Raw genomic sequence first — 14,092 nt, forward strand, 5'->3', positions numbered from 1 at the left:
CATTGGCTGCGCCTCCTCGCTCATCCCGCCCCTGGTGTCAGCCCGCCTTCCCAGGAGTGGCTGGCGGACCAACGCGGGGCCCGCCCGCCGGGCAACCTGCGGCTCGGAAGGAGCCTGGGAATAGCGTCTTGCCCCGGACCGGCGCGGGGGGTAGACGCGGACCGTTCGGCTGCAGCCCCCGCCCGCCGAGCCTCTAGGTCGTGTCCATCCTGGGTAAGACAGGAGGGTCAGAGCCGGGCCCCGACGCTCTGGCCACGGCCGGAACCCCAGGCTCGCGGCCCCAGTTTCCGGTCGGCGGAGGCGCTCAGGGGCCCGAGCCCACGGAAGCGGGCTTGGGGGTCGGGGCCGGGGCCGGACAGGAGATGGCGCCGCCTGCGGGTGGCGCGGCAGCGGCCTCGGACCCGGACTCGGCCGCGGTGCTCCTGGCTGTGCACGCCGCGGTGAGGCCGCTGGGCGCGGGTCCGGACGCCGAGGCACAGCTGCGCAGGCTGCAGCTGAGCGCGGACCCCGAGCGGCCCGGGCGTTTCCGGCTGGAGCTGCTGGGCTCGGGACCCGGCGCGGTGAGTGGGGGCGGCGAGGGCGCGGGGCCCTGGGCCAGTCCCCTCCGCTAGACAGCTTTGTGCCCTTGAGCAGTTCTCTTTCCCTTGTTGTCGTTTCCTCGCCTGTAAAGTGGGGGTAAATGCTCCGCTTCCTATCTTTATAGGAGTTCTGTGAGGGCTTTCTAAGGTGATAGGAGTAAGGGTCTTAGGACGGGGCACGTGGCCTGTAAATGTTACGTCGTGCTCCTTTGGTCATCATGCAGGGTGTGCTGGCGGGAGGCACTGAGCCCGCACTCTCCCCTTCCTCAGGTCAGTTTGGAGTGGCCCTTGGAGTCAGTTTCCTACACGGTCCGAGGTCCCAGCCAGCATGAGCTGCAGCCCCCGCCAGGAGGGCCTGGGACCCTCAGCCTGCACTTCCTCAACCCTCAGGAAGCTCAGCGGTGGGCAGCTCTAGTCCGAGGTGCCACCATGGAGGGACAGAATGGTTAGTGCTCTGGAGCGAAGACTCCTTTTGGCTGGCCGGGCACTGCGAGTACTGGGAGAGAACGAAAGTAGCCCAAGCCCCCCAGGCCTGGATGGGGGAAGGAGTGGGGAAAGCTGGGCCCACCGTACCCCCTTTTGGGTCCTGGGAAGGCTCCCAGGAGGGAGAAGGTGGAGAAAAGGAGAACAGGCTGGAAAGCTTGAAAAGCTGGAGCCTGGAGTAGCAGACAGATGTGGAGGCCCAGCAGGCAGGCCCTCAGGGTCTGGGTGAGGAGTGCATCAGGAGCATGGAAATGTACTCAGTGGAGAGTGACAGGTTCAGATTCGAGCTACTGAAGACTGGTTGAGGGGCGCCTGTCGGTTAAGTGTCTGACTTCAGCTCAGGTCTGATCTCAATGTCCGTGGGTTCCAGCCCTGCATTGGGCTCTGTGCTGACAGCTCGGAGCCTGGAGCCTGCTTTGGATTTTGTGTCTGTCTGTCTCTCTCTCTTTCTCTCTCTCTCTCTCTCTCTCCCTCTCTCCCTCCCTCCCTCCCTCCCCCTCTCCCCCTCTCCCCCCCCCCCCCCCCGCGTGCGTGTGTACTTTCTCTTTCTCACTCTCAAAAACAAACATTAAAAAAAAAAAAAAAACAGTAAAAGATTGGTTGAGACCTCCCTTTGTGTGGGGGTGGTGTAGCAGATAGGGCTGGAGAGAAGGGTGTTTTCAGAGATACTTAGGAGATGGAATTGGCTGGATTTCATGGCTTTTAAATGGAAGAATTCATGGTTGAGAAAGAAAGCTGGAGAAACAAGGTACTATGGAACTCCCAGACAGAGGACCTACGTGGAAGGGAATGGAGGTGGCTAGGTTCTTACACATCTGTGGGGAGAAGAACCAGGTGGATCTGGGCTGGGGTGGGGCTCTGGAGAGGTAAAGATTGGCAGTAGAAAAGTTCAACCCAGGTCACCAGGAGAGAGAAGCAAGAGAGGGTCTGACGGGTAGATAATGCAGCAAGGAAAGGAAAGGAAAGGGCCCGCAGATGTGTCAGAAGATCTGCCAGAGGGAAAAGAAGAACCTTACTATGCAATGTAAGAGAGGCCCAGACAACACAGCACTTGCAGAAGGAGAAGGACGTCCTTCGTTCGTTCGTTCGTTCGTTTGTTCATCAGATGTGTATCCTGGCACCCGCTCTGTGCTGAGCATGTTAGGCCTTGGAGACTTAGCATGAATGAGACTTGGACTTCCTGCCCTCTTGGGACTTGAATTTCCAGAAAGGAGAACATATAACATTGGTAAGCATAGACTTGTGGTGCACACAGCATAGCATACAGGCTTCTGGAATCGCTATGTATACTTGGTACTAGTGTAACCTTGTGCGTCAAAACATTTATTGGAAAACAAGTAAAATTCTGCCAGATGGTGGAAGAATAGAAGAGAGGAGTTTGCAATTTACACACATCTTTTTTTTTTTTTTAAAGTTTATTTATTTGAGAGAGAGAAAACAATCCCAGGCAGGCTCCACACTGTTAGCACAGAGCCCAACACAGGGATCAAACTCGCGAACCTGTCAGATTGTGTCCTGAGCCGAAATCGAGAGTCAGATGCTTAACCGACAGAGCCACCCAGGTGCCCCGGGAGGGGTTTGCAATTTAAAATTGGTTGGCAGGGAAAGTCTCATTAAGGTGATGGTTGAATGAAACTCGAAGGTCCTCGTGTGATCACACCCACGTGGCCAGGAAGCAGCAGGCACCAAAGTCCCGAGGCAAGTGTGTATGTTGTGTGTGTATGTGTGTGTGATCTTTGGGACTAGGTCAAGGCTGGGCCAGGCCTGGTCCTGGGTGCTCAGGGGTCCTGTTCATCACAGTGGGCAGATAGCTCAGAACACTGAGGGCCTGAGGTCGTCACAGGAGCTGCAGGACAGGTAGGCTGGGCCTCAGGAGGAAGGTAAGGGGAGACACAGGTGCCCGGCCAGGCAGTGGCCCAGGGGGTTTTTTGGGGATGGGAGCAGCCCGAGGTGTTCTGTGCTGGTGGTAGAGCCAGTTGAGAGGAGGGGTGTCCCTGAGGGCACCAAGAGACTACCTGATTGCAGGCCTCCTGGTGAGCAAGAAGGGGCAGGCTTCTGAGGACCTGTTTCGGTTCCGCAGTGAGGCCAAGGGAGCATCCCTGGCTGGCTTAGAGGGCATGTAGAGGCCAAGGGAAGTGGCCTGGCTTCTTTGGAGGAGGGGCATAGGTGAGGCTAGACAGTAGAAGCATGCAGAAGCATTCCAGAGCAAGGAAAAGCCAAGTGCAGCTTCAGCTCTGAGAGGAGTTGGTAGGAACCTTTTAGGGGTTTTTGAGGGCCAGGATTGGGTGGGGGGAGGCCTGGCTTAATGTGTGGCCAAACGCCAGGGAATGGGCTATGAGCTAGGAGGTGGCAAAAGTCCCGGAAACCTGGTCAGCATAGGCCTGGGTGAGTAACTCGGCTTGGGGGCCGAGTCACAGGAGACCCCAGCCCAGCCCTCATCTTCCCTCCTAGGCAGCCTGCCCCAAGCCCTGGGCCTAGAAATGTGCCCTGTTTCCCCGCCCAGTCCCCCTGGAGTGCCCACACTCCGGGCCCCACAACCCAAGGTGGATCTTTGCTGGAGCCCTGGAGACTTGATGGAGAAAGGTAAAGGCAGGTGGCTGGAGGGGGTTGGAAGCAGCAGTCTGTGCTCAGCCCTGATGGCTTTTTGTCTCTCCCTGCAGAAGAGCTGGTGGGGCGCCTGGCCCAAGCCATTGAGGGTGGGGACGAGAAGGGGGCAGCCCAAGCAGCAGCCACCCTGGCCCGACATCATGTGGCTCTGAGTGTCCAGCTCCAGGAGGCCTGCTTCCCTCCTGGCCCCATCAGGTGAGGTCTTCTTTACTCTGCCATCCTAGCCCTCCCGGGTCCCCGTCCTCCCTCCTGACCTATACTCTGGCCCAGGCTACAGGTGACAGTTGAGGACGCCGCGTCCTCTGCCCACGTCTCACTGCACGTTCACCCCCACTGCACCATTGCGACCCTCCAGGAGCAGGTAAGCATGGGGTCGGGGGGAGCCCTGTGTGGGGCAAGGGGCCTTCGAGTGACGCTGCCTTGATGCTCCGGCCCCAGGTGTTCTCAGAGTTTGGCTTCCCACCAGCTGTGCAGCGCTGGGTCATTGGGCGGCGCCTGTGTGTGCCCGAGTGCAGCCTCGCTTCCTACGGGGTCCAGCAGGATGGGGACCCCGCTTTCCTCTACCTGCTCTCAGCCCCGCGAGAAGCCCCAGGTCAGTCCTTGGTGTGGATGGGATGAGGAGGGGAGGCGCAGCCTGACACGCCCCTGAGCCCCACCTCCTCTTCCACAGGACGCAGCCCTCAGTGTCCCCAGAAGATGGATGGGGAACTAAGTCGCCTGTTTCCTCAGTCATTGGGGCAGCCCAGAGCTCCTCTGCCAGCCACCTCCAGCCTCCCCAGCCCCCTTCAGGTAGGTGAGGGACTGGGCACCCTGGGCCTGGGATTCTCTGGGCACCAGAAGGAAAGGGTAAGCAGCAACGATTTCCCCACCTCCACAGCCTGGCTGGTCCTGCCCTTCCTGCACGTTCATCAATGCTCCCAGCCGACCCGGCTGTGAGATGTGCAGCACCCAGAAGCCCTGCACTTGGGACCCCCTTCCTGCAGTTTCCACCCCGCTGGCAAAGGTACCAGAGGCTGAAGAAGGGAGGGGGATGGGCAGGGGGATAGGACAAGCAGAATGACTTATCTTTCCCTCACCCCCAGGTCACAAGGAGAGAGGATGGCCCTGTCCCTCCAGGCTCAAGGTCCCTGGACCCCCTCCTAAAACTCTCAGGAGACCTTTGCTGACTGCTTGCTCTAGGGGTCAAGCCAGGGTTGTGGAGGGGCCACAATCTGGAGTCATTAAAGGCACTTCTGAGCCAGCTGAGTACCCCTTCCTTGTGCCTTTGTGCGGATCGATCTGCTGGGACGACGGACTGTGGGCATAGTCCCCTTGGGACTCAACTTGGCAGAGGCAGGGCCTGGTCGTCAGCTGGTGGGACAACCCAACCAGGCCCAGGTGACTATACTTAGCCTCCAGATCCCAGAGATCCTGGAAACACATGGGGCTGAGATCTCTTCCTAGAACCCAAGGGCACACAGAGCCCCCTCCCTAACACCTGGCCATGCCTCCTGTTGTCCACCCGAAACCCTCAGGCACACCCTCTCCTTGCTTCCACCTGGCTCTTGCCCTTCCCAGTGGCCACCAGTCTTAGGCTATTCCAGCCAGGATGCTCCTCACGTTCCCTCCTGGGGACAAGAAAAGCTCAGAAGCTAGGACCCGGGTGCTGCCACCGCCACCCTCCCCTTGCCCTCACAGCCTACTCCTACTACTTGCCTCGTTTGTCTGACCCAGACTCACCCCAGCCACCCTGTGGGTTGCCAGGAGGTGCTGTCCCAGAACACCTCTACCCTGCCCCCTCCAGTTGTCCAGCCAAGAGATCAGGAGCACACTCTGGGTGGCCTCTGCCTAGCTCTGCCTCCTTAGCACTGCTGCCGGCTGCCTCCCTTCCCCACCTCCAGTGCTGCCTGCCACCTCCCAGTCCCCAGCCTGTACACGGCAGCGTCGGTCACACTGCATGGGACAACCCTGAGAGCTCGAGAGCAAGGGTCTTAGTCCCAGAGTCCCCTGCAAACGTGTGCTCCCATCACACAATAGCTCAAACATGTGTTGAGAAACTTAATTTATTTCCATGATGGGGGCTGAAGGATCTGGAGCTAGAACCTGGTCTCTGGCCCCTTTCCCTCTTGTCCCAAAGAAAGAGGAGCTTGGCCAAGCGGGCCAGCTGAGGCCTGAACAGGTCCAGGGTGGCTCCTTGGCTTGCGGGCCTGTTCAGGCAAGACGGCAAGCAGACGTTGGGTAGGGTCACTTGGGTGGCCGATATGCCAGCTTCCGGCTCTTCAGGACTGACCACTTATGCCGCTTCATGGCATAGACCAGAGGCAATAGCAAGCCCATCATCATCAACATCTGGGGATGAGGCAGGCTCAGAAGGAGGAGGTAGAAAGGACCCCAGCCCATTTCCCAGCCCCTCTCCCACGCCCGGCCATTTCACCTTGAGCCCCATGCGTTTGCGATGGTCATGCTCTGGCTCGGATGCCCAGCGCAGGAAGGTACACACATCCTTGGCTACCTGGGACATGGTAGCTGGGGTGCCTGAGCCAAGAATAAGTGTTAAGGGCTGCCCTTGGGGGTCCCTCCCCAACCTGGTACAGCCCTAGAGCAACCTCCTCCATGCAGCTGAGATGGGGTCCAGACCAAGGCTTCAAAACCAATGGGACTGCCCCCTTCCCCTGCCCCCCCGCCCCCCCCCAGGCCAGCACGCAGGGGCCTGGGCTAGACGGGGTTGCAATGGCTGCCCGTAAGCTGGCTCGGTGCTGGAGCCAAGAAGAGTGCACGACCTCTTTCTGTGCATGACACAGAAAGCATCCCTGGCAGTGGGAAAAGGAAGACCCGGCTCGTCCGCCCCCAGGGTGGGGGCTGCTCACCATCGTCATACTCCAAGACCTCAGTGTAGATGGGAGGAGCCATGCCGATGGCCTGGCCAGGAAAGTAGGGGTTGAAATAGAGACCTTCTCGCAATGACACACCGGTGGGCGGCTCGCAGTAGCCGGTTAGCAGGGAGAAGACGTAGTCCTCACCACCGTGCCTGGGACCAGATCCATGCCTCCTCAGCCCTGGCACAAGGTGGACTTTCCTGCCCCCTCCCCACACCGCCCTGCAGGCAGCAAGCGTACCTAGCTCGCACGATGTAGCTGAGGTCAGGGGGCAGTGCTCCATTGTTGGCTGCTCGAGCGGCCTCAGGGTTGGGGTAGGGCTTGGGGAAGTAGTCAGACAGCTTCCCTGGCCGCATGAACATCTCCCCATCCTCGTTGGGGCCGTCCTGAACCTCCACCTGCCACCAAGAGCCCCGTCACAGCCCTGCCGTCCACCGCAGCCAGAGCCCCAATCCCCGGGGTCCTCCTCATCCCCAGGCCCACACCTCTTCTGCGAGCGCCTTAGCTTCATCTTCTGTGTAGCAGACACCCACCAGGTGGCGGTAGGCCACGTAGTCCATGCTGTGGCAGGAGGAGCACACCTGCTTATACACCTGGAAACCCCTCCGGATACTAAAGAAAGGGATAGGGTTAGGGGCGCCAGGACCTCCGCCCCACCAGACCGCCCAGAAACCACCCCAGTCAGCCGGCAGCACACCTGGTGTGGTCCAGGGAAGACAGGAAGCCACGGTGGGACCACGGATAGCTGGGGGGGTGCAGCTCCAGGTCACTGGCGCTCACGGCCGAATGCAGAGCCACGGCTAGCCCTGCACCCCCTGCCGCCAGCATGCCCAACGCTGAGAGCATCACTTTCCGGCCCCGGGACAGACCGGCCTTCGACGACAAGGACACTGCCTGCAAGAGCCCCGCTCAGCGCCTGCCAGAACACCACCCGGCCCTACCTGGGGATCTGACTCTCAGCGCCTGCCTCTCCCCACCCATCCACCCAACCGCACCCGCCAGCTCCTGCGGAGCACCACTGCCCACCCCGCTCCAGCCCACTGCCGGCTCCTCGACCGTGATTCGGCCCCGAGGAGGGGGCGCAAGGCATGGTTTTGGATCCGGGGCTGGGGATGAGGTCGATGTAAAGCAAGGGTGCCGGGGCAGGCCAAGGTCACAAGCCGCGGTCCGAGGTCAGGCTGAGGTCACTTCAGGACGCAGCCCGTCTGGAAGGCCGGAGCGGGAGCGGGCCTGGGCGCGCCCCCCGGAGAAAGCCCCCGGCCCCGAGCCGGCAGCGAGCCCGCCCCGCCGCCCCCCACGCTCGGTACCCGGCGCCTCCGCTGGTCGGGGGAGTGGGCGCCTGGTCCTGCTCCCCGGCGCCCCATATCGGCAGGCGACGGGGGTCCGGCGGGGGCGCCGGGTGGCGGAGGCCGCTTCCTCGCTGCGGGGCCCGCGCCCAGAGCCTCCCCGCCGTGACCTTCAGGGGCTGCGGGGCCACACGGCGGCCGGGGCCGCGGCCAGCGCTCACCTGTGGCGTCCGCAGCGGGAGCTGGCAGGGCCGCGCGCCGCACAGTAAACTCCGGGCCCGCGCGCCCGGCAGCCCCGCGCCCCGCGGGCCCAGCACCGCCCCGCGAAGCGAAGCCGCCGTCGCCGCCATGTCGGCCCTCTTCAGCGCGGCCGCTGCTCCCGTCGGCCCCTGCGGCGCCACGGGAGCCCAAACGTCGCGAGAGCCTGGGAGGGCAGGGGCGGGCCGGGGCCCGTCCGTCAGGTAGTCGTGGAAACCGGAAGTAGGGTGGGAACCCGAGGTGTCTTCCTGCGGGCGGCACCTGCTGTCTCCGCCTGTCCGCTGCCCGGAGGCGGTTCTTCCGGCCTCGGCGGTGCTTAGTCCTTTACGCTCGGGCCCCTCAGTCCGGCGTCCACGGCATCTTCGAAGCCATCGCTCACTTTCGTCCAGCAATATTTCCAGACCTGGCGCGGTGGCCATCCGTGTCGCAGCGCCTACAGACCCCCAGAGCGAAGGGGCGGCCTGCCGGGGCCAATCAGCAAGGTGGGGTGGGGGTCTCGCGGCCCACTGCCGCGGTCTCTTTCGCCCCGGTCAGGGTCCCCACTCCGGTGGAGCGTGAGCAGTGCCGGAAGGCTGGGGCCTCCGGGCTGCTGTCCCCCACCCGGCCCGGCCCACACGCGTGGGTTGTGGTGGCGGTTCTCCAGGCTGAGCAGGGGTTGGACAAGGATTTATTTGGCACTTATTATTACCCAGAAACTGTCAGATGCAGGAGCCGTGACTATGACAGCCAAGGGTCCCTCAAAAAATTACGGTCGGCCTTCATTGAGAATGGAGGAGTAAGGACCTCGGAAAATCTGCATCCCCTTCCCCCTATAAAAGCAAGGAAAAGACTAGCAGAAGTTGTTGGAGTCAACTTTTTCAGAACTCTGGAAGTTAATCAAAGGAGTGCAGCATCCCGACAGTGTTTATTGAAGAAAACTGAATCTTGGTAAGAACAGTGAGTTTTGCGGTGTTCTGGTGGTTAAGGCTACTCTCCAGCCCAGTGGTAACCCTGGAAATTACAGCCCACATTCCTGGTAGAATGGAGCAGGGAGACATAATCCTGTAGAGGGAGCAGAACACCTTCCTTGCAAATAATTGCCATGATTTAACTTGTCTGAGGGCTCCCTGGAAGACCCCTCTTACAAAGCTCACCCAGCTTGCCTAGGGCCAATGGTCTATGCCCTGAGGATGTTTGCTGAAGGCAGTTGCAGGCAAGTTGTAATTTCAAAGCTGCCAGGGGCAATGGATAACAGCTGCACCTGATAATAGAGTAACCAAAAAGCTTAAAAGGAAGAGCTGGGGAATACAATGTCCACAGGGAGGTTCAAAAGCCCTACATATTTCTGGAATATAGAAGGTCACAAACATAAATAGGGTGTGCACAGGCTCATGAAAGACCTGAAAAAGCATCAAATGCTTACCTCTGGCTGGCCTTGAGGCTCTGCACATAGGGAAGTGGAGCCTCAGACAGTTGCAAACAGGGGGCGTTAGTGCTTGAAAGGCATATGCCCCAACAAGTACACAGAGCTATTTGGGAAAGACTGGGAAGTTTATGGATTTTAGGCATTTAAGAAAATCTCTGTCCGATCATCAGCTGAGCATAGGAACTTTAGTGGCTACACGTGACATTACAGACTAGACAGAACAAGTTCAGAAAAACCACTACACGAGTTCAACTACTACAAGCAGCAACAACAAAACCTGGCATCTGATTTCTAAAATCACAACATTAAAAATGAAAGGCCTGTAGGACACCAGAAAGCATACCAACCTATGCATAATTCTCAGGAACAGAGAAGAGAAAGGGGCAGAAAGAATATCTGAAAAAATAATGCCTGAAAAGTTCCTAAATTTGATGAAAAACGTGAATCTGCACATCTAGGAAGTTCAGTGAACTCTAAGTAGGATAAACTAAAAAGGATCCATACTTAGACACATCATAAATTGTTGAAAGCCGAGGAAAAAGACTCTTGAGAGCAGCAAAAGAGAAGTGATTCATCACATACAAGTGATCCCCAATAAAATTACCTATTTCACATCAGAAACCATGGAGGTCAAAAGGCAGTAGAATGACATATTCCAAGTGCTGAAAGAGTAAACCTACCAGGGGCACCTGGGAGGCTCAGTTGGTGGCAGTATGCGACTCTTGATCTTGGGATTGTGGGTTGGAGACCCACCCTGGGTGTAGAGTTTACCTAAAAATACAATCTTAAAAAAATAATAAATGTAAATGGATTAAAGTCTCCAATTTCAAGGCAGAGATTGTCATAATGGATTTCATACACACACACAACTCTATGGTGTCTGTAAGAAACAACCTTTATTTCTTTTTAATTTAAGAGAGAGTGTGCACATATGCCTGCACTGGAGCAGGAGGGGTAGAGAAAGAGGGAGAGAGAGAATCCTGAGCAGGCTCCATGCTGTCAGCATGGAGTTGGACTCGGGGCTCGATCTCATGAACCATGAAATCATGTCCTGAGCTGAAATCAAGAGTTGGATGCTTAACTGACTGAGCCATCCAGGCACCCCTGTAAGAAACAAACTCTATTATTTATTGTTATTATTATTATTTTAAGTAGGCTTTGTGCCCAGCACAGAGCCCAATGCGGGGCTTGAACTCATGACTGTGAGATCAAGACCTGAGCTGAAATCAAGAGTCAGATGCTTAACCAACTGAGCCACCCAGGCACCCCAAGAAACAAACTTTAGAATCAAAGACACAAGTAGAAAATAAAAATGTGGAAAAAGATATACCATACCAACAGTAATCAAAAGAGAGCTGGAGTGGCTATACTAATATCAAATAGTATAGACTTTAAGACAAAAATTGATACTAGAATTAAAGGACATTTCATAATGAAAAAAGGACCAACTCCTCAAGAAGACCTAACAATTGTAAAGATATGTTTGCCTAACAGCGCCCCGAAATACACGAAGCAAAAGTTGACAGAATGGAAAGGAGAAGTAGGCAATTTAACAATAATAATTGGAGACTTCAATATTCCACTTTCAGTAATTGATAGGACTAGACAGAAGTTCAGCAAAGAAAGAAGAGTTGAAAAACTGAACAATGCCGACTAGACTTAAACATCAATGAACCACTCTTCCAGCAGAGTGCATATTCTTCTCAAGTGCATATGAAACATTCTTCAGGACAGACCATATGTTAGAAAATAAAACCAGTCTCACTAATTTTTTAATGTTTATTTATTTTGAGAGAGAGAGAGAGAGAGAATGAGCAGGGAAGGGGCAGAGAGGGAGGGAGAGGGAGAATCCCAAGCAGGCTCCACTATGTCAGCACAGAGCCCGACACAGGACTTCACGTTAGGAAGCCTGAGATTATGACCTGAGCCTAAACCAAGATCAGGCGCTTAACCAACTGAGCTACCCAGTAAATCTAAAAGTAGTAAAATCATACAAAATATGTTTTCTCACCACAACAGAATGAAATTAAAAGTCAGTAACAAATTTGGGGAATTCATAAATATGTGAAAGTTAGATAACATATTACTTTTAATGTTTTATTTATTTGGGGGGGGGGGGACAGACAATCCAGAGAGGGCTCTGCACTGAGAGCAGTGAGCCTGATGTGGGGCTCATACCTACAAACTGTGAGATCATGACCTGAGCCAAAGTCGAATACTCAACCAACTAAGCCACTCAAGCTCCCCTAACATATTGCTAAATAACCAGTTAAAGAAATCACAGGAAAAATTAGAAAATGAGGAGAGTAAAAACAAAACATACGGGATGTATCAAAAGCAGTGCTAAGAAGAAAATTTAGAGCTCCAAATTCCACTTCTAGGTGTATGCCCAAGAGAAAACATACGTCCACACAAAAACTTGTTCATGACTGTTGATAGGCACATTGTTCATAACAGCCAAAAAAAAAAGGAAATAATCCAAATGTCCATCAACTGATAAATGGGTAGAGTGTGGCATGTCCATTACATGGAACATTATTCGGCCATAAAAAGGAAGTTGTGACACATATGTATGAGGGCATTCATATTAAAGTGCAGATTAGGCAAATCTGGAATTAGAAAGTGGATTAATGGTGTCAGGGGCTGGAAGGAGAGAAGTAGGGTACAGGTTGCTTTTCGGGGCAAGGACAATGTTGAAAAGGAGCAGGCACAGGCCTTGGAGACCAAGGTGGGGAGTTTGGTTCTATCCCGGGGGTGATGGGCATCCCCTGAAGAGAGACTAGGTTGACCCTGGGTCCAGGCCTGGGCGAGCGTGCTAGGGGAGAAGGTGTATGTGCGGTGGGAGGTGTTCAGGTTGAATACTGTGACTTAGAGGTGACCATCACACATTCAGGAGGCAGAGGTGACACACTGGGGCCTGGCAGGAAGCAGGAGACAGGACCTGAGTGGGGGTATGAAGGCAGCTGGGGCTTGCAGAAGCAGTTTTGGATAATGTGTCCAGAGCGGTCCCCAAGTTGTCTACATTGGAGCCTCGGGGGGAGTGGGGGTAACCAGGCAAATGGCTTGAGAAGAGCACAGGAAGTCTGGGACACCAAGGTGAGTTGCTAGAGGCGTCCCAGGGCCAAGTAGAGCATCTGCACGGAGCCCGGTTGTGGGGAGGCTGCTGGGTGTTAAATGGGTGGAGGGTGGCCTGCCGGCTGGGGCCTTCACCTCACCTTCCTGTGCTCACCCCACCTCCCAGCACAGGCGATCCTCTAGCCCCTGCGGAAGCTGTCAGGTCTGCCCCCTGGAGCCTCCTTCTGGACCTCCAGGTCGTCTCCCTCTGATTTCCCTTCATTCAACAAATACAGATGAACATTCTACTGTGTATCTGGCCCTGAGCTGGAAAAGTAGCAGGAAATAAGACAGTGCTCCTGCCCCCCATGACACTTCTGTTCTGGGGCCTAGAAAGCAAGCAACAAAGGAGTATGTACTACTATTAAGTACTGATTATCAACACAATAGTGAAATACTCCCAAATTCACCCAGCGGACACCCTCCACTCTGAGTCCTCACGTGAGCTGGGCTCAGCAATAGTCCCTCTTGTATTGGTTGGAACTAGATCTGAGTGTCAGAAAACTCCAAATGACAGTGGCTTACACACGGTACAAGTCTGTTTCCCTCTCTAGTAGATGAAGCCCAGTTTAGCAACCCAGGGCTGTGTGAAGCCCAGGGAGTCCCTGCTCCTCTCCATCCATTCTCGACACGGGCTGGACCTCATGTCCTAGACACAATTCACGTTCCAACCATCAGTTCCACATCCCTGTGGGCAAGAGAAAGGATGGGGCTCAGAGGGCCAGTCTCTCTGGGTGAGGGCTTTGCTTGGTGTTCACCCTGGAAGCTTCTTGTGTTTATCCTGCTGGCCACAGCATAGTCACACCTCAAAGCACAGGATTCAAAATTGGGCTGTATGACTCCAGAGAACAGATACTGGGTTCAAGGTACAGGCCCTACCACCCCATCAAGTAGAGTGTTTATGTATGACCTATACTCACCGCTATACGCCTGACCTACATTTCCACAGCCTGACATTTCCTTGTTTTAAGAAATGTATTGTACAGGTGACATTGCTGAAAATCAGAATAGAAATCCTGCTTTCCTGACAAACCAACTCTGTCATTCCCATGGTCTCAGAATTTTTTGTACAAAGAGTTCTGCACAAGTTCAGAATACAGTTGAGATGATCTCTGTGCTTCTGCCCCCACTTGTGTGTTCCCTGATTTAATAGATTTTCATGATTTGTGCTTTAAGTGACTGATCAAGGCCAAAGCCTGGGGAAAAGGCTTGGGAGGGATTCTGGAATCCTTTGGAAGGGATACTAGCTCACAAAGAGAGAGACAACAGACCAAGGCAAAACAGAGGTTTTTGTGCGTCTTAGAAGACAGGAGGGGGGCGCCTGGGTGGCGCAGTTGGTTGAGCGTCCGACTTCAGCCAGGTCACGATCTCACAGTCCGTGAGTTCGAGCCCCGCGTCGGGCTCTGGGCTGATGGCTCAGAGCCTGGAGCCTGTTTCCGATTCTGTGTCTCCCTCTCTCTCTGCCCCTCCCCCGTTCATGCTCTGTCTCTCTCTGTCCCAAAAATA

At 55.6% G+C, this 14,092-nt stretch overlaps 2 protein-coding genes across 3 annotated transcripts; one reads left to right on the forward strand and one right to left on the reverse strand.

The window, feature by feature from the left end:
• Window positions 1-330: 330 nt before the first annotated feature.
• On the forward strand, window positions 331-4,913 carry SHARPIN (SHANK associated RH domain interactor). Of its 2 annotated transcripts, XM_045455639.1 has the most exons (9): window positions 331-560; window positions 849-1,023; window positions 3,513-3,644; window positions 3,722-3,863; window positions 3,939-4,029; window positions 4,107-4,260; window positions 4,339-4,457; window positions 4,546-4,671; window positions 4,751-4,913. In XM_045455639.1, exons 1-9 carry the CDS (start codon window positions 363-365, stop codon window positions 4,832-4,834), a joined length of 1,221 nt encoding a protein of 406 aa, XP_045311595.1. In that variant the 5' UTR covers window positions 331-362; the 3' UTR covers window positions 4,835-4,913. The 2 variants fall into 2 exon arrangements, with proteins under 2 accessions (XP_045311595.1, XP_045311596.1); XM_045455640.1 differs by lacking the exon at window positions 3,513-3,644.
• A 779-nt stretch (window positions 4,914-5,692) lies between these two features.
• Window positions 5,693-8,213, reverse strand: LOC123586412 (cytochrome c1, heme protein, mitochondrial). Its single transcript, XM_045455635.1, has 7 exons — window positions 8,031-8,213; window positions 7,221-7,417; window positions 7,009-7,135; window positions 6,764-6,921; window positions 6,515-6,675; window positions 6,082-6,182; window positions 5,693-5,996 (listed from the first exon to the last, which is right to left on the reverse strand). Exons 1-7 carry the CDS (start codon window positions 8,157-8,159, stop codon window positions 5,892-5,894), a joined length of 978 nt encoding a protein of 325 aa, XP_045311591.1. The 5' UTR covers window positions 8,160-8,213; the 3' UTR covers window positions 5,693-5,891.
• Between the last annotated feature and the right edge of the window lie 5,879 nt (window positions 8,214-14,092).

The sequence above is a fragment of the Leopardus geoffroyi genome, chromosome C3 (assembly GCF_018350155.1).
Source record: "Leopardus geoffroyi isolate Oge1 chromosome C3, O.geoffroyi_Oge1_pat1.0, whole genome shotgun sequence".
NCBI lineage: Eukaryota > Metazoa > Chordata > Mammalia > Carnivora > Felidae > Leopardus > Leopardus geoffroyi.